General features: G+C 39.4%; 1 protein-coding gene across 3 annotated transcripts in view; it reads right to left on the bottom strand.

The window, feature by feature from the left end:
* Positions 1-22,161, bottom strand: part of ARFGEF2 (ARF guanine nucleotide exchange factor 2) — a 34,771-nt gene that overhangs the window by 4,099 nt on the left and 8,511 nt on the right. The window contains exons 5-38 of one of the 3 annotated variants that reach the window (XM_084217760.1): positions 21,773-21,952; positions 21,090-21,357; positions 20,375-20,446; positions 19,958-20,106; positions 19,443-19,573; positions 18,655-18,889; positions 18,296-18,395; positions 17,933-18,072; positions 17,343-17,451; positions 16,635-16,836; positions 15,856-15,967; positions 15,049-15,254; positions 14,089-14,173; positions 13,826-13,997; positions 12,561-12,712; positions 12,244-12,372; positions 11,755-11,913; positions 10,502-10,649; positions 9,561-9,660; positions 8,757-8,797; positions 8,517-8,686; positions 7,738-7,889; positions 7,416-7,588; positions 6,840-7,000; positions 5,905-6,035; positions 5,667-5,796; positions 5,102-5,237; positions 4,177-4,315; positions 3,981-4,035; positions 3,613-3,727; positions 3,212-3,342; positions 2,026-2,194; positions 1,499-1,637; positions 429-546 (exon numbers count right to left, since the gene is read on the bottom strand). In XM_084217760.1, the coding sequence (XP_084073886.1) occupies positions 429-546; positions 1,499-1,637; positions 2,026-2,194; positions 3,212-3,342; positions 3,613-3,727; positions 3,981-4,035; positions 4,177-4,315; positions 5,102-5,237; positions 5,667-5,796; positions 5,905-6,035; positions 6,840-7,000; positions 7,416-7,588; positions 7,738-7,889; positions 8,517-8,686; positions 8,757-8,797; positions 9,561-9,660; positions 10,502-10,649; positions 11,755-11,913; positions 12,244-12,372; positions 12,561-12,712; positions 13,826-13,997; positions 14,089-14,173; positions 15,049-15,254; positions 15,856-15,967; positions 16,635-16,836; positions 17,343-17,451; positions 17,933-18,072; positions 18,296-18,395; positions 18,655-18,889; positions 19,443-19,573; positions 19,958-20,106; positions 20,375-20,446; positions 21,090-21,357; positions 21,773-21,952 (4,809 nt within the window). Of the gene's footprint in view, positions 1-428; positions 547-1,498; positions 1,638-2,025; positions 2,195-3,211; positions 3,343-3,612; positions 3,728-3,980; positions 4,036-4,176; positions 4,316-5,101; positions 5,238-5,666; positions 5,797-5,904; positions 6,036-6,839; positions 7,001-7,415; positions 7,589-7,737; positions 7,890-8,516; positions 8,687-8,756; positions 8,798-9,560; positions 9,661-10,501; positions 10,650-11,754; positions 11,914-12,243; positions 12,373-12,560; positions 12,713-13,825; positions 13,998-14,088; positions 14,174-15,048; positions 15,255-15,855; positions 15,968-16,634; positions 16,837-17,342; positions 17,452-17,932; positions 18,073-18,295; positions 18,396-18,654; positions 18,890-19,442; positions 19,574-19,957; positions 20,107-20,374; positions 20,447-21,089; positions 21,358-21,772; positions 21,953-22,161 lie in introns of those variants that run through there. The other 2 variants (XM_084217761.1, XM_084217762.1) reach the window with 2 other exon arrangements.

Here is a 22,161-nt window from a genome sequence, read left to right as displayed (position 1 = left end):
CTATTTGTAGCAACATGAATATTTGGTTTTCCTCAAAAGGGCCAAGATCCTGAAAATTACTCTTGCCAAGGCTGTCAAGGAAACTGGAATTTCAATTTTACAGGGGTGAAATTCACCCTTACCATTTCTGTGCGGCTGTAATACAGCATAAGCCTCTCCCTTACTGCACACTCCTTGTGCTTTTATATGAAAACTGTTCAGTAATTCCGTCCACATCCCTACACAACTGGGAATTGCACGGATGCAGCCCCATTTCCACAGTGCAGAATGCCTGCAGACAGGGGAGCTGCCACTGTGTATTGCAAGGAGAGCGCTCACTATGAGGAATGGCCCACCTCCAATCTGGATGAAAATAAAGTCTGAACTCAGGCGGAAGCAGGAATGAAAAACATACCCAAAAGCAGACATGACTTCCAGTCCCTTCTTACCTTATCATCACTGATTTTTAGTGTTTTTGTTAAAAGCAACAGCAGGAGACTGGTCCAGGCTTCTCTGTGGCTTTCTGAGTTGACAGTAATAAAATACGCCAGGGCTTCACTGCACACACTGCAGAGATGGCACAGTTCACACAAACCATAAAGAAAACCCTTATAAAGTTTTTGATTACATGCTCTGTTTGTCCTCTCAGTGTACTTTGTTTTCAAGCAAGATGCACATCCATGGGAAAGTTTTCAATCCCAGGCAACAACTTTAACTACACAAATTTGCTTTTTCTGGTACAGGAATTGTTCCAGATGACTGAATTGAAATATTTTTCATGTAACTGAACAGAAATACTTGGTGATAGAGAAGGAAAAGGAAAATTAATCTGCCTGATAAGGTGCTGTCACCTTTAACCTGCAAGCATTATTTCCTGACCCTGACATTGGGACAGCTTAGGCAACAGCACCACCAGAGAGCTCTCCCTCCAAATTTGGATTGGTTTAAAAAAGATCTGCACTGCTCAGCATTATAGATAAAGGAAGAATTATTATTCTATTAGTAAATTTTTGGTCCCTGCTGCAGATTGTCAACACAAGGTACAAACTGTACCACTTACTATGGTTATTTTTAGGACACTCTTTTAATTAAAGAAGGACTAAGCAGATTTACACGTCCATACGTGCTGGTAGATCAGAATCCGTTGATTAGTACCAAGAGCAAGTTGGGAGATCACATTTGATAAGAGACTAGTACTTTCAACTTTTATGTACCAACTCACCCAAATATCTTTTTTTATTAATTTAGAACTATTTTCTACATTTGTTTAAATTCCAGGTGCACAGCAGCTTATACTGCACTCTTTTTCAATTAGTGTATCCTATTACACCTCTATCACCATGTACTCAGCTGGGAAAACTATCCAGACACCAGCACTTCCATAAAGAAAAGCCTGTGTCAAGAAGAGGGTGCTCCCTCTATTCCAGGCAGATTGATTCCTTACTGCTAAAGTGAACTAAGAGAGCAGAGTGGCCACAGCCCCGGAGGGCTGTCCCCAGGCAGGGCAGGGCTGTCCTACCTGAGCAGCCGCCGCTGGACCGCATCCCAGGCCTCCCGCCGGCTCTCGTCCACGTACATCCGGAACAGGATCCTCAGGCAGCATGCCAAGCTGCTGGTCTCTTGTTTTAGGAGATTGGGTTTTGATTTACCCTTGAACCCTAGAGATCAGTCCCACACAGGACAAGAGGGAACATCCAAAGCTGGCATTACTAGCCAAAAATAAATTTTATCAATAATATCTGCACTAATGACCAGTAATGATTTCTTGCCCAGACAGTATTTCCTCCTCCTTGATTTTGATTGAGTTCTGATTTATTTATAAAGATACTTAACTACAGCAGTACCAGCTGTGCAGTTCTACTTTAATGAAAAAAAAATGCAGATAATTTAGCAAACTGAATTATTCAAGTCATCAGGAAGGAGACAAGCAATAAAAGCATGCAACTTTCCAATAAACTCTAGAGGTGATTGCAATGGCACATTGTTGTGTAATGATACTTAGAAGTGTAGTTCAGCATTTTTATCAAATAAAAATAAAAGCCTCACCTGCTCTCCATAACACAGTTCGCTGCTCATAATTTGAATTAAAGGCTTTTGAAAATGAGTGAGACTCTTGCAGACAATCCAGTAACTTAAAAAGGTGATGTGAAGACATATATTTATACATTCCTTGGTCTTCTGTGTCAATGTGGATAACTGCATCCAATGTGTCTCGCTAAAGAGCGGGGGGAGAGGGACAGAGAGAGAGCACATGCCGTGAACTCCAGTAACTCTAATTCCATTTATAGGTGCAATGCAGTATTAGTGCAGTACAAGACAGCAGGGTGGTCTGTCAAAGATCAGAGTTGTACTTTTCTTAGTGGGGTACTTAAGAAGAGAGAAGTTATGATCTATCCTAGTTACTGATAAGAAAATAAGACTCAAGAGTGAGGGAACAACTTCCTTATTGAAACATTGCAGTCACAGCAATATGGTACAGAATATTTCCTCTTCTCTACAAGCTGACTGGGTAGGTCTGTTGAATCAAAAACATCAAAATGAATCACATCAAAATGAACAACTAAACCAGTGTGGTTTTAAATGCCGCCTAGTGCAGAAATTCCTCAGCTTTGGCTCATGTAAAATTTAATAAAATTGGCCAATATTTTCAGCTAATTTCACGAGGAATTTAACTATACCATCCCCAGAACACTACCTGAATGCACTAGCCAGAACTTCCACCTTATGGCATTATTAACAGCTAAGCCAGAGCTACTGTACACTACTACCCAGAATCAGATCTTTCAGGGACAGGGACATCTCTGAGGCCAGCAATGAATGAAATCTTGACCATTGACCTTGCTGAAGTTCAACTTCTGCAACACTTCCATTGCAAACACCCAGAGACTGAGCAGAGCTTCAGCTGTGGCTAAATGAAGACACTCAGTCTAATGAGCAGAAAAGAATGCTTTCCCCCAAACAAACAAGAACCATTTTTGATAGTATGTATTATGGTAAAACAACTATAATCTATTACATTGATAATAAAAATTAAGGTAATAGAATACTACAACAGGCAGAGCACCAGGCAACACTGGAGGCAGATAAAAAAATCACAACTTAAGAGTGGTTTACACACGCATTCAGGGTAATGCTAAAAGTCAGAAGAAGACTCTGTTTTGTGAACAGGTCAGAGTGTTCCATAGTTTGTACTTTACTGTCACCACAAAGTAACAAGTAAATCTGATGGTACCTGAGCTGCAGCCATGTGCTCAGCATCTTCCTTCTTGCTTGTTGCTGGATAGAACACTATGTTGTCAATGGTCTGTATCAACTCCAGCTGTACCACACACTTGATCAGGAGGCCAGCAAATAGTTTTTGGTCTAATGAAATGGAGCAACACAAGTTTCAGAAGTAATTAATGATGATTCACTTACAGCAGGCTAGCAAACTATGACATTCTCCTTAATAATTTGATATTTAGTAATGCTGTGAATTATCTTCTAAAGAGAAAATCTCACTGCAAGGCATAAACACAAATTGCAAAGACTTATCCCAAGTTTAACTGCCCCAAAACTTTCTGTAGAGAGCTACAGAAGTGAATTAAGATTGGCTGTAAAGGTACATTGAAAAAGTTTGTATGTTTTCCTTACTTGTGTAAGGACCACCTTTCCAGCTCTCATCTGTTGGATTTGAATATTGGCTTTGTCCTCTTTCAGAAGCATTTTTATCCATGCTGCTTAAAGACTGGTGATCTAGGTCCAAATCCTAGAAGAGAGTGCAGAGCAATTCCAGCAATCTGAAACACTAACTCCCAACCAGCCATAGCTTTTCAGAGGACTAAGCTAATCCTAGATTCAAAGGCTTCCTGCATCCATTCTTTATGTCATTTTTTTACAGTAACACCAAATACAATCTACTATCAATTCCTTGACATGTGTATTCACTACAACAAATATTTCAAAAGCTAACCTAACACAAAACCCTTCAAGTCAGTTTATCACCCAGAGTTAACTCTTACCAAGTGTTTTTCAGATGAATCTTCCTCCATTCCAACAGGCTTCCATGTCAGCAAGCTTCAAAGAGTTAAAGAAACAAAACAACAACAAAAGACATCAAACAAAAAATCAAGCAAAACAGAAAAAAAACCCAAAAAAAGGTAAATATTGTTGCTTTAGAATTGGGTATCAATATAAGAATTAAACTTATGAACTTACACATGAGGAATAGTTGTTTTGAAAATTTCTAGCATACAATTGCATGTCTGGCCCCAGACTTCGGGGCTGAATTTCTGTCCATTGAGTATTACCAGGTTTTCTAGGCAGTTTGTACCTGATCGTGCCAACTGCTCATTATCTGTAAAAGAAATGTTCCATATTTATCAACTTCTACAATATCAAGGAAAAATTAAGTATTCCCTATTACTGCTCCATTGAAATTTTTTACCAATACTGTGAAATGCACAGTCTCTTGGCTCAAAGCCTACCTATACAATATGTTACAACAATATGAAGCTGAAGAACCTACTGAATAAAAAAGACAGTTTCAAAATACCCTTCATGAGATGAAAATCCAACCAGGGAAGACGTAAGACAGGGCAGAAGCAGAAGAGAAGCACAGAGTGAGAAAAAAGAAGGAAAAGCAGCAATTGGAAACTTATGATTTGCTGCAGGATTTCAGGTGTAAGACTTGGAGCCAGAAAGAGAACATGTTCTTTACAAAGCTGTATTTAGAAGTACTCATTGGCTGGGAGAAGGGGGAAGAAGCAGGTGCCAGAAAATAAGAAAAAAGAAAAAATCAGAATGCATGCACATATCTCTATGCGTAAAAAAAGGAGGTCGTGTATCGCTGCAAACTACAAAAGGTTGTTGGCAGAAAGTTCAGAAGATTGACGCCATTCTCCAAAAGCTTTTGCTGTGTTACAGTAACACCATGAGCCCCTTATGAACACAGTAACCAAAAAGTTGCCTAACTCAATAAAAAGATTTATGCTCAGATATTCAAGATACTGCATCAATCTACTGCAACACATATTGTCCTAATGGGAACTTTTATTCTTCCAAAATTCAGTTAACCTTCCCCTTCTTCAGTAATAAACATTCAAAGCTACATTTAATCAAAAAATACAGGTAAATAAGGTACCTTGTTTTACACACCAGTGTAACTGTGCAAGTATGTCAGGAAGAAGGATCTCATGCAAAGCTTCATAGAACTGTGTGAACACATCACAGATGGCATAAAGGGCATGGTTGCACGTCGTGGTCATCCACTCTGATTTCTGGGACAGAAAATGAAAAGTCTTTGGTTTTATGGGGATTCTTCCATGATGACATCACTTGGCTTATACATGGCTGATCAACAATAGACACAGCTCTGAGGAGAGGGGAAGTCAGAACGAAAGGCTCCTGACCACAAATGTCTTGTCAGAAGCACTTAGCTGGCCACATGGACACTAGTCAGAAAACTGTACATGTTCACAACACAGGGAGAACGTTCTCCTTGAAAATAATCAGATGGACACACACACAGGTCATTGGACTGTGGCAAGCTTCATTCATGCCACAGAGTTTGAAGGAATACAAAATGTGTTTAGTTAAGTCTGGGGCAGTATGGGGTGGCAATAGCTGATGTCAATAAAAACTGGTGACTCAGATGTGCAAGTTCTTAAAAAGACAACTCTGCTTATGAGGTTTTTTTTTGGTTTTACCTCTGTTTGTTGCTCAGGGAGTTTCATGTTATCAAAAATCCGAAACACAATTCTAAACAGGTCTTGCCACCAGTGCTTTTCAAAGGTATGCCCGTAACTCTTCATGATTTCAAACATCACTGTTAAGCCTCTATAAACAAACCCAAACAAGCATACGAACAGATGTTAAAATATGTTCCTGTGATATCTTCACTAGACAAATTAAAAGAAAAAAGGAAAAAAAGAAAAGCTTTGTTACCTTGTACGAACATCTAACTTGCAACGATTGATGATACAAGAAAGTTCAAACAAAATAGGAAACCATCCTCTGACCCATACTCTGTCCCCAGGAGCCACATTCATGTCATCACTTGTGTATTCTCTTAATACCTTGAAGATCAGTAGGAAAAAAGATTTAAAGAAAAAATTATCTTAAAAATCTTTACATGTAACAAATTCAGATACTACCAACGGTAGTATCTAAACTACCACAAACTTGGAAAGTTAGCTTAGTTCCTACTGTAACACTCCAATTTTGCAAAATATAAGTACAGCAAAAATACTAGAAAATAATATACGGAAATAAATACTTCAATCTGTTTTTACTTCAGTCCAGGTAAAGGCCTTACAAATTGCTGAGGTTTGGACTTAGAAAGCTACTTTAACAGTGACAGACAATTGTTATATCAATACATACAACAAGGAAATATAAAATTGGCAGAAACCAGTTCTACAAGTCTCTGATACGCTGAATGCAGCATGCACTGGGGACATACAATTGCAATGTAACTCCAGGCTCTCCTCAGCTGGTGATTATTACATTCAGTATTCACACAACAGGCTGATGGAGAAGAATACACCTTTGTAACCAACTGAACTAGACATGACTAGGATGACAGAACAGGAAGCACTGCTTTCCAAGTCATCTTAACACCACAAAAACAACACAAAAAAACCCCAAAGGCTATTTAATTCAGTTATTTTCCATTTGGACTTACACTACTTAACTAGCCCTAGTTTACCCAGTATTTGGTATTACTTATATAATACCAAAATTTCTCCTTACTCCAAATAAGCTTTGAATACAAACACTTGCAATTGAAGTTTGTGTATGAAAGCTCTTTCTTAGTAATTAATCTCCATTTAACAGTAGAAGAGAGTATGAAAATGCAGCAGGGGTAAAAATTAAAATACCTGTGGTCTTTCCGAGACATATTTTGCACAATAGCGAATAAGCCTGATGGCTTCCATGCTGGTGTCTGGGAAGGCAACATTACAGGCAAACTCAGAGAGGCATTTTACTGCATCTTGAAATGAGTCAATTGCTGCTGGAAAATGCTGCTGAAAAATATTTGCTGTGAAGAACAAACAAATACACTTTTTAAAATTTACTGATATTAAAATGCATATATAAACTGCATCAATCCAGGCATATCACTTATGGCATACTGCTATGGAAGAGACAAACACAAAAGGATCAGATCTTCTACATTAAATATGGTTCTTTGCCCTCTCTTGCATTCTTCCTTGTCCCACCTCACCAATCACATTCCTACGTTCTACAGCAGAATATCTGTATCTAGTTTGTCCTGTCCATAGCATTCAGGAGACTTAGAGGGTATGACCCAGCTGCAGAGTTTAAACAGTCTGGCTGCAAGACTGTGTGCTATTTGCCTGGAAATACAAAAGCCTTATTCAGATGAGCCTTTTGAAGCAGACTCACAGCAGCCAGGCTAATTTGGGTGCATGCATCTGTCAAGCATTACTTACTAACTATGTGTGCTGTAGTCTGAAAGGCCAGCTCTACGATATTCCCATCATGGTCTGACGCTGCTTGATGAAACACAGCAAAGATATTTTTCCAACCTGAACGAATGTTACCAGCTTGAGAGTTCACCATCTGAGCAATACAGCGGATCACCATGTCTCGAATAGTCGGAGATCTTAAAAAAATAAAAAGAGAAAGAAAAGCAAGACTACTTTACACTGACACAAAGTAACTCCCCCACTTCCCTGCACATGACCATGACCCATACCAAGTGACATCCTTAAGTGGGACTAAAGCTAAAGCAGAAATTGCAGTGCCTCACACCTGTTTTTCTTCATAATATGCTCAAAAGGCCTTAGGAAGTCTTTCTGGAAGCGGAAGTTGGCTAACTCTCCCTTCTCAAGAAATTTCATTGACAGCTGCCTTAATGAGTCTACAGCAAAGATGGCAACATCTTCGTTAGGGTTACACCCAACCTAGAAGAAAAGCATATTTTCAAACACTTATCAATTAATGTTTCATTTATATGAGTAACAAATTTGTCACTCAAGTTCCATCTCATCCCATTAAACACTGCTAGCACATTCTACTGTTCTGATGCTTGGGAAAAAAGGGGTTCTTGTTGAAGGGGGCTTTCTGTTATTTCATCCATCCAGACAGACCCATGGATTTTGAATGCATCAAGCAGAATTGTAATAGCCAGCCAGATGCTAAAATTAAAATAGTAGAATAAAATAAATTGAATCTTTGGTTTAAAATCTCATCCTAACATGATTCAATTTCCTAAGGAAAACAGCTGTTGTTCAAGGATCACCTGTGTACATTTTAGAGGAAAACTAACTTGGCATTTTATCCAAAGGAAAAGACAAAGAAAAACTACAAAAACACCAAATGATATAATGAAGATTATATAATGAAAGATCATTCCTATAAACCTTTATATTTGTACACTTTAGATTTTTAAGTAGATGCTTCTTTTAGGTGCCTCAAATGGAACGTCTTTTCAATATCAGAGTTCAAGCCACTAACAACACAGAAGGGAAAAGCTGATTAAAGAAGTCCCACTATTTATGCATACTGTGTAACTTGATTTTAAAAAGTACCTTATTGAAGTGATCTCCAATCACATGCCAAATCCTCGACCACTGCAGCCTGATGCGGTTCATGTTGTAATAGGAGATCTCCACGATCTTCTGCAGGCTGAACATGCGCGGGTGGTGCGGGGACGCCAGCTCGTCCATGGACACAGCACACAGCCACCGCACAAAGTCAACTGCACGGGAGAAGCCGGCTGTGAGCCAGGCTGCTCCTGTGCCAGGGGCCCTGGAACCCCCCATACGTACCTATAGCATTCCCATCCAGCCTCGTGGAGCCCGTGAATATCCTACAACAAACACAGGAGTTGGAGTTTCAGCTGCACATCCACAAGAATCGATTACAGCTCAAAGCCGCAACAAAAGGTCAGCACATCTGGAGGTACTTCACAGTCCTCCATGCCATGAACTCGGCACCTCTTGTATTCTTGCTCCTTGGCAGCAGTACATGCATCTTTCCTTAGCCTAAGCATCGTCTTTCCGGCACCAAGTCACAGTCTACCATGCTCCTGGCCCCACTGCAGCAACAGGCACAGGCTCACAAGCTTACCCAGGCCAAGTTATACTGGAACACTCATTTAGGTGACAGCGTGTTAAATTTCATGGGGACAATAAACAGACAGAAAGCTTTGCTACAAGACTTTACTGGTTATCAGCCACCTTTGATCTTTATATCCTCTAAGAATATGGTCGGCTGTGACTGTCAAAACAGACAGGACAAAGACTATGGATGCACTCTTGTCCCTTCTTGCCCTTCAGCTGTTTGATCTTGAGAGGAGTTCAGACTGCTGATAGTGGTCCATATAAAACACTGATAAAGCAGATTCCCAAACGTCCTGGACTTTGATGTGGTAACAGACATGTTCATGGTTAGAATAAACACTGCAAATCTGAATATATGATTGTGCAGACTTGCACCATTGCATCAGTAGTTAATAAGTTACATTACAACACATAGTTTAGGAGAGAAGCATGTCTTTAGACAACATTTCAGAAGGGCAGATGAGAAAGATGGTGATTTAGGTAAGAGTACAGAGGTTACATTGTCAGTACCTGTCTACTGCTACCACCACACTCTGCGAGCTGGTCTCCCCCACAGATTCCTGGATGCTCGCCATGTGCCGTTTGTCAGCCCCACTCCCAACGAGGTTCCCTGCCATAAATCCATTAAAAAACAGTATTTACCATTAGGAAATAAGGACTTTATATTAACTCCAACATCAAACAAGTAGACAAAGAGAAGTGACTACTGCTTCTAGCTACCATGTAATTTATATAGAGCAGATACTGCCTTTGCCAGATCTGTGCCAGATTATTGCACAGCTAAACATCATATTTATTAGGTTAAGGTGATGATATTGTTAATGAAATTGAACAGATAAAATTCTATTTTAAAAGATGAGCTCTAAGTCAGCTACAAATCGTTAATGCTGAACACAGTTCTGTATTCATTGTAATCATCATTATAGCATCCACTCCAAAGTTTTAAAAATTAAATTGTTTCCTTAGTGGTTTTACAAAGATTAACGCAACTTGCCTTGTCCTTCTAATTTAAGACAAAAATCTAAGATTCGTTTCTTATACACACTGCAGAAACAATACAAACTGAAACAGCAAGCCCAACATGTAAAGATAAGAAATTCCTTTGGAAAACCAATTGAAACATCTATTAATTCCTAAAAATAAATGGCTCTTTTTTCTATTAATTAATACTTTAAAGAAAACCATGAGTTCATATGGCAAAACAGTTTTGACAACAACATATTCCAACAAATAAATGTTGAGTAGTTATTAAATAGCTTAACCTAATTCTGTAGTTACAACAGATTTGGTAACTATAAACACATATTGGAATACACAGTTTCATTAATCCAACACAGCTTCTCCTGGAAGCAAGCGAATATATTCGAGTATGTTATAACATTGAGGATTCTTTAACATCCTTACTCCACTCGTATGTGCATCGTTGTGAAGTTCAGAATTAATAATCTCACCTAATCCCAGGCTCATAAACTCTTCTCCTGCAGAGGCATAGCTCTTAATGCTGCCTTCCCTCTCACGCCCAGAACCAGACAAATATCGAGTTTTCACGCCAGTTCCGATGAGCTGTGCCAGTTCCAGCTGGCTAATACATTTCAAGATCTAAAATCAAAAGAAATTTAACATTGTGTTTCTGCACACCACCATTTTTTTTATTCTTAACAGATATTTGTATTAAATATCTTCTCAGGTTCTCCAACCATTCGAACAACTTTGGCTGTTATAACAGCTTTGATGGAGCTAAAACATTACTAATAAAACTAAAAATTAAGTTTATTGCATTCAATATTATCAGCCACCATGAATCATTCCAATATAAGAATAAAATAAAGACTGCTCCAAAATCCAACTTGGATCTCTAATACTAAAGGATACCTTTTCATAACTTCTTACACCATCAGCTTTCAAGACTATAAACAAGTTGGAGCTGATCTTCTAGAGACTTCATTGTCCTAGAGATGAAAAGACTGAAACATTGCAGCTATCACCACCAGAGTAACAATATTACAACCTAAAGAGTTTAAATGTCAAAGCTGTGCTTGCCTCCTTCCTCCTCCTCCACAGGCACATCTCTTGGCTGGCACAAGCCAAGACTCAACTGAGTGTGCTGTGAGCCAGGTCTGAGGTATCTGTCAGCTCTAGCACATTTAGGCTCATATCATGTAGCCCAAGACTAGAGCCAGAGAACATAATGCAGCAAAAATGCTCCTTTTAGCAACAGCACAGATTTAGAGCTGATAAAATTCCTCCTGGAAAAAAAGCTTTAAGAAAATGTATGTAATCCTGATAGCTCATCTTTACAAATCATCCACCAAAGTATTTTAGCCCTAATTTTTCCTGTGCTTATGGCGTAAATATTGCCAAACATTGCACAGACAAGTCTGGACCTGTGAGCTAGAATATTTTTGTTTCCATGAACAAGAATACAATAGTTTATATAAGGAATTTTCTGAAGCCAAATGAGATCTTTTTATATCATTTAAATCCTACATCAAATGCAGCCACAAAAATCACAATATTGTCACACAGTTTCCACAGGGTCTTCAAAAAAAATGCAGCGCATTATTTTTATCTACATATTAAATAAAAAACCAAAACACTTAACAATATAATGCACTTTCTTCACATTTTGGAGTGAGTTCTGGGAGTTGACAGTAGTAGAAAAAATATGACACCATGTTCATTATTTAAACTAATAAAGATTTACCTCATGCCAAGAATTGCCAAGATAGTTGCCATCTGTGTGAGCAACTGTAATGAGTGTCTTAATGGTATCGATGTTCTTCTGTTTCATTTCTGTAATGCTGGAACTGGCGGTCAACAAGGAAAAACGAGCAAGGGCCTGTACATAAGCGTCTCGTTCAAGCTACAAGAGAGGAAATAAGCATGAAAATCAAGTCCCCAAAGACCCAGAGAAAGCAATGTGACTACTAATTTTCCTTCTGTGGACAGCTGGCGCTGTCAAACCACTTTCCAGCTAAACGAGAGTAGGATGCCAGTTAGCAAACGCTCTTAATAGAAGATTCAGCAAGAAAAGCAGAGTTGAAGAAATGCTTGATTACATCAAGACCTTTCACCATTTCAAGAAAGCAGATGAGACACTTCATCTTCTCTGTATAAGCTATTTGTAATTCTTCACCTGCCTCCCAGAGCCCACATGGCCCTCAGCAAGTCCCAGGCTAAGTGTGGCACCAACCTGCATTCCAAAGATACAGGCTATTCTAATGGCACAGCGTATTCCTTCCAAACACAGCGACGCAACTTCTGGGTCATCACAGTTCTGCAAGCCAACACTGTAAGCTGCCAGCAGTGGAGTCCAGACAAGCTAAACAGAGGAAGAAACTAAATTCAGAGGTCTCTTACAGCTTTAGCCCAAAACACTGGGTAACTGAAGCCAAATATATCCAAAGAGTCCACATGTTTCATTAGCAAACTCTTCAAAGTAATTTTCCACTTATTTTCCCATGCTTTAAACCCTTCACAACAAAGACACAGTGAGAACCTGACACTCACTTTGAACATGGGTCTGACATGATCCAGGTGAGTGGCACTGGTGAAAGGTGCCTTAGCATGGCTCACTGCCTCCATGAGGGCTTTGGCTGTCTTTGCCATTTGTTCCATCTCCAAGTTGTACAACAACCTCCGCTGCTTCTCATTAGCTACACCTAAGGGGAACACCACACACAGACATTGCTTGCTTTTATTACAAGAGCATATTCCTTCTCATCACACTGAGCATCACAAAATGTTAAAAAAAGGTATTGCAAATAAAGTCTAAAGATAGAAATATTGCAAAATCTTAGAAGTCAGGAGGCTGCCCCAGGCTGCAAGCAAGGAAATCCAGAACTAAAAACCACACCCAAACTTAAGACTTCATTCTGTACAAAATAACTAATTCAGCCCTTTACTATATAACACATGCTATTACCTAATTGCTCCAAGTCAGAGGTGCATAGTCTATCAAGTCATTCTGCTTGTAAAAGTGGATGGAAAATCCTGTGTCTTCTAAGGCTCACATCCCCAAAACAAAACAAGCCCTCACAACCATGGTAAAGAAATTAGTAACTTAGTGCTTCTTTACCCTTTTACTACAGGGTGCAACTTCAATATTCAAGCAAATTCATTTTGTTCCTATTTTGATTGAGAAAACCTGCAAACAGCACAAAAACACTGGGAAAACCACTATGCTGAAGATTCAGAATTCACTAATTTGAATTAAATTAGTACCAGCTATTCTGAGTAAAAGTAGGGTACAGCTGGGGATACTGGTTTCAACTGCATGCTACACAAAGAAGCCCTCATTTGGTTTGTATAAGGAGAGGTGACTATAGATTACGACAAACTCTCCAATCTCTCTGGTTTCAAACACTGTCACAAGGCCTATGACATCTCCCAGCCACTGAGCTATGGAGAAAGACAAAAAACCAGCCCAAATCAAGCCCTCACTCGTAGTCTAGCACACAAAAACAAGTTAATTGCAAACTAAGTTCTCCCTTGAGTTATTCCTCACACTCGTGTTTAAAAACCCCAAGAGATCCAGTTTCTAGTGCTGCTCTGCAGTGGTGCCAGAGGCACCTACGGCTCTTCCTACCACAGAAGGCAGTCTTAAGGTGTAACTGAGCCAGTTTCGTTCCATGTACCTCTATCAACCATTCCAAACACTTTATGTATTGCCCAAAAGCATTTTCACAAGGACTCTGCACACCACTATGACATCCCTTAGCTCCTGCCACAGTTCAAGAGCACTGCGGTCTTCCCAGTTTCTAGTTCCTTCTTACTTGGTTTACTACACTTGGTTGTAATTGCATATTCTTTTGTCTCTTTCATCGCAATTTTCTTTCCTTCTATTTCTTCATAGATTGTAGATAAATACTCTTCTGGCAGGTCTTTACTGTCATTGATTCCTCGATTCATTTTAATGTATTGCTCCTTTGTCATTTTATTTTTTACCTGTAAGAAGGAATAAGTTGGGTATCAGATTTTGAATGCAAGTTCCAGGGACCTTTGGACTTTTGTAAGTCTGGATTTTTTAAATTTCTACCTGTGGACTGTGCAAGTCTGTAGTCAGCATTATAATGGAGTATGCCAAAACATAGGCAGTGTCTGCACTAGCAAATAGCGTTTGCCTGAGGGAAGAAAAAACAAAACAGGTTTATAGACTCCCAATGCCTCAATCCATTAGCTCTAGTTCCATATGCAAGAAAAATACCCAGAAGTGCTATGGACTCAACCAAAGAGCCAACAAAGCCTGAAGCTAACCATTAGAAATGCATCAAACCCCAAACAGTTTAAAACACAAATAAAAAGGGTGGGGAAGTGCATCATCTTTGCACTATTGAAAACTAGACTGAGATTTTCAAGTACATTCCCTACTGATTACCCAAAGAACAATAATGTAAAATCTCAAAAAAGTTAAGTGACAGCTTATTTTTTACTCACAGAGTTTCATAATGATTGATATAAAACCAACCCACTGATACACCAACTGGACTAAGGAAAGGGAACTAATTAAGCCTGACTAAACTTCAGTGTTGATTGCAATAGGAACAAAAGCAACTTTACCTATTTGGTATCAAATAACACATACATAACACATTTTGTTCCACATCTAACAAGCAAGCAAAAGCACTGTAACAGGTTATTAGTTGTTTATGTCATGAATTTTTTTAATTCTATCCATTTCTACTGCTTAACACAGTTTTTTATACTTGACTGATCTACACTCGTCTAAAATTGTCTCTGCATTAGCTGCTTGATTTTAATGCACTTTGGCCTTTCCTTTTCTAGCATTTCCTTTTAGCAAGAACTTGGGATTTAAAGAAAAGACAGCATCAGTATCCTTCCTATCCAATATCAGCAGCAAGATCTCCTCCTCACATAAGCCTGCAAAAGTTCCTGGCCTGGTATGGGCTTAATCAATCCCCTGCCCCTAAGGGCCACACAACAGTTCAGCCAGGGAATGTTCTTCGGGCACTGATCTGATACAAAGGGTTTGAATTACCGTTGGTTGCATTCAATATATCTAGCAGCAAACTTCTCCATTAATCTATCAATCTTCTGGGCTTCACCTGGCAGACGAAAACCTTCCAGAAATATACGCAGAGCAGAGACAAAGTCTTTTCCACAGAAATCAAGCTGGTCTACATAGGCATACATCACTTCCTTGTTAAACTTGCTGCTTTCCCCAAGAAATTCTCCTACTTGAGTCTAAAAAACACAAGAGACAGTTATTACTGTGCAATCCAAGTGCCAGCTCTGCCAGAGGGTTTCTATGCCTAGAGTTGCACAGCTGTCAGCTCTGTAAAGCTGACACGCCGCCATGCGGGCAGAGCAGCCGAGGGAGGGACAGGGGTCCCAGCTATGCCCCCTCAGTCTGCATATTCCTGCCTCCCTCACTGCCAAAGGCAAGACCTGCCTTACTGCAGTGTCAAGGAAAGATGGACTGTGCCCAGCTGCACATGCAGCAGAGAATGCTTTGCCACTGCAGCACATGATCCTCCCTTGCTGGCAAGGGACTACCAGCAACTAACACTGCTCTGTCTCCCTCCAGCCTCCAGGGACAGACAAAACGCACATTCCATTGATGGGGAACCCTCCAGCACTTTACCATACCACAGTGCTTTATGCTTTACTGAGAAGCCTGGGACAGCAAGTAAGCAGCAGGTAGCTGTAGCATTAGATGTGTCCATGAAGAGCCTTGCACGTTCATTTCTCTAAGATATGAACTCCAGAGCAGGGGCACACAGATACCAGGGGCAGGGCCAAAGGTACAGGGGCAAGGGTATAAATGTGCTGCATGTAATCTTACAGAGCAGAGGCGTTCCTCTTGGTGCAAGAATTGTGCCAGGTCCTCTGTTGTAGTGCCAAGCATTCCCTGCTCCTGTAGATACTGTATTCCTCTCTTTGGCTTTTTATTAAACCTATTCAGACAAAAAATGGGAAAATTGACATACAATTAAAAACATAACAACCTATAAAATTTGAGTTTTACAGAGTCCTCATAAATCAAAGATTCTGTGCTGTAGCTCCATATCTTTTCTTTCTAGTTAGGAAAAAAGCTAAAGATTGTGCAACAAATCTATTACCTGTATCACACCATAGGCTCCACCTCATAAGGTACATTGAGTTGCTGATAACCTTAGAAGTTATTGCTGAAAAACTCAAACTCACCTTTTTGAACATGAAAAATTTGACATTCTACATGAAATGTTAAAAATGTTGCTGTTCAAGACTTTTTTCCAGCATTTACAGACATACAGACCTTCAAATTAATGAAAAAGAAGTAAAGCATAGCTGTGCAATGATTTAATTCTTCAAACTCTATTTCAATAAAGAACAAATCATGTAAGAGCTGCAAGACAACTGTGTTCCTCAAACCAACGTCTCTCTAGACATACACACTTGTGGAGCTGAGCCAGCAAAAAGGAAAGCTGTGAAAACCCCCTCCACTCCACCCAAGATTTTATGAAATTCCTTTAAACTACAACAGCCTCCTGTAAGTGTCCCTACAGGTGTGCCTGTGAAACCATAAGAAACAATACATTTTATTTAAAGTGAACTTTAGTTTTCCCGTCATACTGGGCTTACAGTTCTATCCCATGTTCAATTATTTCCTTTTGTTGCTTGATGACTTCAAATTGCTCTGGATCATCTGGGACAGCAGTCTGGGTACCAACACTCCCGACTCCCGACGATACAGTGGAGTCCAAGGAACTGACACTACTCCGTCTCCCTCCAGTGTCCAGGCATTTACCTTCAGCCATTTCCTGGTCAGATGGTTTATATGAACCTATTTACAAACAAGGTGAGGCTTAACTTATCCTTGTTCAGTCAAGACTTTTTAGTTACAGTACTTTTAAGCAGAAATCTATGAGTTAATATTCTTATTTTACCATGTATACTTTTTGTCAGTCTGCACTACACTACATGAAGATATTGATGAAATTCTAAAATAATCCAACAACAGGTAGAAAAGCAGCAGCATCTATGGAGAAATTCCAGTACTTCAACTTAGTAACTTCAAGACTGGTCGCATGCCTTGTTCTACATCAGCCTTTATAATAGACAAGGGCCTGGCTAAAGCTCATCCACAGAACCTGGTTATTCAAAACATACACTTGGAGAATCAGTTACTGCAACAGCACTAACAGCTGTTTGTAAAATACCTCACTTGTGTAAACTAATTGTTAAGCTACAAACCTGGCACTCACACTTCTGAATAGCTTCTAAACAGTAAAAAAACCCAATAATGAACTGATTAAATAAATCAGTCTCTCCATACAGAAACAATCTTACCCAAACTAGCCTGATGATTAGGGTTCACATAAAGGTCTTTGCTCCATTCTACCATACATTTTAAAATAGAAACCAAACATTCAAGTCCTTTTTTCCTCAGGCTTAGCTCCTAAAACATGAAAAAGAAGAATAAAATAAAAAAAAGAAAAATGAAACCAACAAACCATGCTGAACAGTCTCTACAACAGTCTCCTTCTAAGGACTGGAAAAGTATCATCTTAAAAATAAAATGCATATGGTGGAGATATGGCATAAAGTCTGTGCAAAGCAAACCCCACAGATGGTACCATTGGTTTATAAGCTCCAGAAAGGAAGCAATTTAACTGAGGCAGAGGAAGGCTCGTTTGGCTCTCTCTCCCTTGGCAGTCAAACTAAAAGACCAGAAGCAGCCTGGTCTCACAGGGCAGCAAAATCACCAAGTAATTAATGGCACTGCTTCAGCATCCAATTGCAAATTATAAAACTAATAAAAAGTAAGTAACATCAGTAGGTTACAGACAACATGAACCTCTGTAACATATCTGTAACGATGCAAAGATAGCACTGTTTATGAAACAATAGTACCTTATCTTCAAAGCTGTTTTCCTTACCTGTAAAGGTGTCATTCCCAACTCATGCCCACTTCGTCCCTGTGCAATTTTGGATAAATCATTTACAAGACGTTCAAATATATTAGCAGCATTTAAATCACAATCATAGTTAACATAAATATCCACTACACACTGGGCATCTGGAAAATAAAAGGAAATGGAAGTATTAGGATTCTGTGCAATAGAGTTTTTGAAAGGAATCAGCCAGTTGGAGCTGGCACTGCAGATGAATCCAGACATTTAACCCAAGCACTCTAGGATCAAATTCAAATTTTCATACTTAAACATTATATGTGGCATTTCTTTTCAAAATAATTTTCATCTGCTGCCAGAAGAAGTGATTATTTTACACAGTGGGAATACCTGCACAAATTCTAGTTAAAGTTTGAATCACCATCCATTTGTGTTCAAAGGAACTTGAAGAAGTCTCTAGAATATTCAGGAAGATCTCTTTGAAGAACACCTGCAAAATAAATAAGATTAAGGACTTGATCTGAAACTTATTAGAACCACATCAAATGTACAGATTCATTTCTGTTCAGTAATTTCTGTTCAAGAGTAATATTTCATGCATATTAGAATTTGGATATAGCAGTAATATATTAGTTTAGTAAGCAAAGCAAACTAAGACATGAAAATGGAAGTGCCAGGTGTCTTTTTACCTTGCAAACAGTATTTTGAGAACTAGAGCATATGCAATTTATAGATTAAAAGTCTCTCACCTCAATCTGCATTTTTAAATGGGTCTTAAAATTTGAAAGCAGTGTGAGGAAGATGGCAAGCGAGAGCTCAAACACATCAGGAACAGAAGAGACTCCATTTTTAGATAATGCTACACAAAGATATTGCTTGATTGCATTGATGAACATTTCATGTGTCCTGAAAACCAGACCAGCATTCTGCAGCACTGAGAGAAGCAGCTGGAGAGACACAACCTTGGAACGCAATTCATGGGATCTAGAAAAAAATTCAACATTAAAAGTATTTCTATATTTTCTTAGTACTTGCACTCAACATCATTACTATACTTGCACTCAACATCAGCACTGTAGCATTTCTTCTACATCAGGAAGAAATTTTGATTCACTGCTATTTTGATTCATTTAAATGCAGGGGGCAAAAGGGGTCAAAATCAGCCAAGTGAATTTTGAACTTCTACCATCCAAATCTGAAATTTTTTCAGTAATATTAACATATTAGACAAGCCTAATAAATGCAGCTCAGTGCTTCTTAAGCACTTCCCCACTCTCCCACCAAAAACTTCACAAATACTATAGTCAAGGCCACTCCAACAGGTAAGATTAATAAGCCTTTTATACAAAAACAAAAAATCTCAAGTATTTAATTTTTAATAATTTGAAGCTATTTTCAATCCTAGATTCATCACACTAACTAAACCAAGGGAACTAAAATAAGTGGATTTTGAACACCTGCTTAACTGTACAGCAGCAACTTAACTGTCTCCAAAAGCTACCAGGAGAGGACAGAATATTAAATCCAGTCACATTACTTGGGGTCTGGTGGTCCTTCCCCCAGTGGTTTCATGGAGAGCTTGCACAATGACCTGAACACAAGGAAGGCATCCTTTTGTAGAACGTGGGAAAATCTGGCAGCAGCTTGATGGCCAGATACATCTGTTTCCTTGAGAATAAGAAACACAACACAGACCCTCAGTGAGACAAAGAAACAGAGCAATTAGGAGATTCTACAGCTCCTCCGAGAATCAGCTACAGTTTAAACTAAACCTAAACAGGATCACAAGGATCTGGATCTTTTCACAGATGTCGACTAACCCTTTGTCTCTGTCCCCACTCTGTATTAAAATACAACTAATATAACAAATTTTAGTACAGGAATTTTCAATATGTGCTTAATTGCAGCTGCTGCTTCCTTTTTGAATCTGAGTAGGACACACACATTAGAGTTTCTGTCCCTTTCTTCTGCCAAATCCCACTCTATTAGTTGTCACAATAAAAACATTTCTTCTCTCGTAGATGTGTACTTGCATCCAGTGCAGTTATTTACCAGATTATCAGTGGAGGAAACAGACTGCCCATCATCTGGAATCCCATTTGTTTGCACATTTTCATTGCTAGAGCCAGAAAGAAGAGTATCTGTAGTCTCTAATGCAGGCAAAGCCTTGACAGGTTCTGTTACCTGCTTTTCTTCAGCCACTAAAGGGGAAAATGGAAAGATGATTAAAATCATGCAAGAGTTTTCTACGCCATGACTTTGTGAAGCTTTGTCACTGAGTCGCACAGAAGTATCACTGGTAAACTAGAAAGTTTCTCAGCTATCAGCAAAAGAATATTGTGATACAATCAAAACCTGTTCTTGCTGCCTTAGTAGATATTCTTGTCAAGATACTTAGTAAAAAAAATTACTTCCATGCTTCTATAAACAATACATACGGAATTATTTTACTTTAGAAGAATTTACTACCTTTCACAGCTGAATCTACCACATCTTCCAAGATGTCTTGAACCATTTCCTTTCCTCCATCAATTGTTTCCTCTAAGGAAACACAGAGAGAATTTTAAATTTAGTATCTTTGTTTAGAAAGAAGACTAAAAGAAAAACATGACAAAGGCAGAACCATAAAAATTTATCAGTTTTCTTCAGCAGCTCTCATTGAAAGTAATTGGTGAGAAGTCATTCAAAAATACTCATTGATGTTATTTACATTGTTTGAATCAGAGCCCTGATATTTTTAATGCAGTTGTTTTGTCATTTTTATTTATCAACTGTTAAAAACATTCCTAATTAAGATGCAGTATATGGTGATGATACGGTCTTCATAATATGCACCATTTTTACCACAGGACTTCAATCACCTGAGAGCGGTTCTGTCACATCCCACATACCACGACAATTCTCTTCCTTTCCTTGCCCTTTATCAACCTGTTCAAGTCAAATTCCATTACAATCCTCTATAGATGAAGCACACATGGTTTAACTGGAATTCTAAGGAGAACAGGAACCTTTCTGCAGCAGTTACAGTGTAGACACAAGCCAAGGATGGCAGTGCACTCGGGAAGTCTATCGAGGAGAGCCAAGGGAGCCAGTCACCCCATCACTGCTCCTCAAAGCAGCCTCCAAAAGCACTCTTCAACAGGCTGGCTGCGCGCGAAAGCAACAGACCCCGTGTTGTGCTCACCTGCTGCCAGCAGGGTGGGGGCCGGCTGCAGCTCCCCAGGGCCAGACTCTGCCCGGCCGGGCTCCCCAGGGCCGGGCTCTCGGTGGCCGGGCTCCCCAGGGCCGGGCTCTCGGTGGCCGGGCTCCCCGTTGGCCAGCACGGCGCCGGCGGTGCCAGCTCTGCCTCCCCAGGAGCTGTGCTGCCGCTGCCCCGGCCGTGGGGACCGCGGCCCCGCCACCGCGGGGGACTGCGGCTTCTGCGCTCGCTCTGCTTCTCTGGACTCCTGCAACTTGGAAACGCATACGGAAAGGTGCATCTAAGCGCAGAATACACTGAGAGAAATCCTCTCTATGATGACTGATGTTCCTTTGTGAACTCATGTCTTAGCAAGAAACAGTGAAACTACAATCACTTGGCCAATAAGATAAAAAAGATACACTTCAAGTTTATTTGAAAAGCGTCATTTGTTTATCCAATGCCATTTGGCAGAAGCTATGGTGTGAAACCTTGTTATCAGCAGAGCACATCACCTTTTATTTTCAACTCAGTATGTCTCACTGCACAATTCGATGGGTTATCTAACATGACAAATCAACGGATATGCAACTACAACGACAGATTCATTAAAAACAATAATAGTAAAAAAGTTTTCAGTCATTTGCAAGCCTAAACATTTCAGATGAGAAAAAGTAATAGCTACTTACAGCTTGATTTTCCATCCGTGTAAAAATTACATTTAACATCTGTGTAAGGGTAGCTTTGGCAGTTGTCTGGTTAATAAGATTTTTACTGGCTAGATAGATGTTGTAGCAGGTTCTAACAGTTTGAAGAATTGTTCCTTCATGAATTTCTATATATGGAGATGTTACTGCAGTGAGAAGAGCCTAGAAAAGTCCATAACACAGTAAAAATGAAACCTAAGCAAGTAGACAGCAATGCTCCTCATGCATGTCTTCCAGAATAATCACTGGGTTTGCTACAAAACACAAATTTATTTTTTTTTAGGCTTTACAAGCAACAACATCTCAAATCAAAGAAAGTTCAAAAGGACAATATAAGAAATGGAGCAAATGGGCCCTCAGTAATATTTTGC

Source organism: Fringilla coelebs (genome assembly GCF_963513975.1).
Source record: "Fringilla coelebs genome assembly, chromosome: 18".
Taxonomy (NCBI): Eukaryota; Metazoa; Chordata; class Aves; order Passeriformes; family Fringillidae; genus Fringilla; species Fringilla coelebs.
This window is presented reverse-complemented; position numbering and strand designations above follow the sequence as displayed.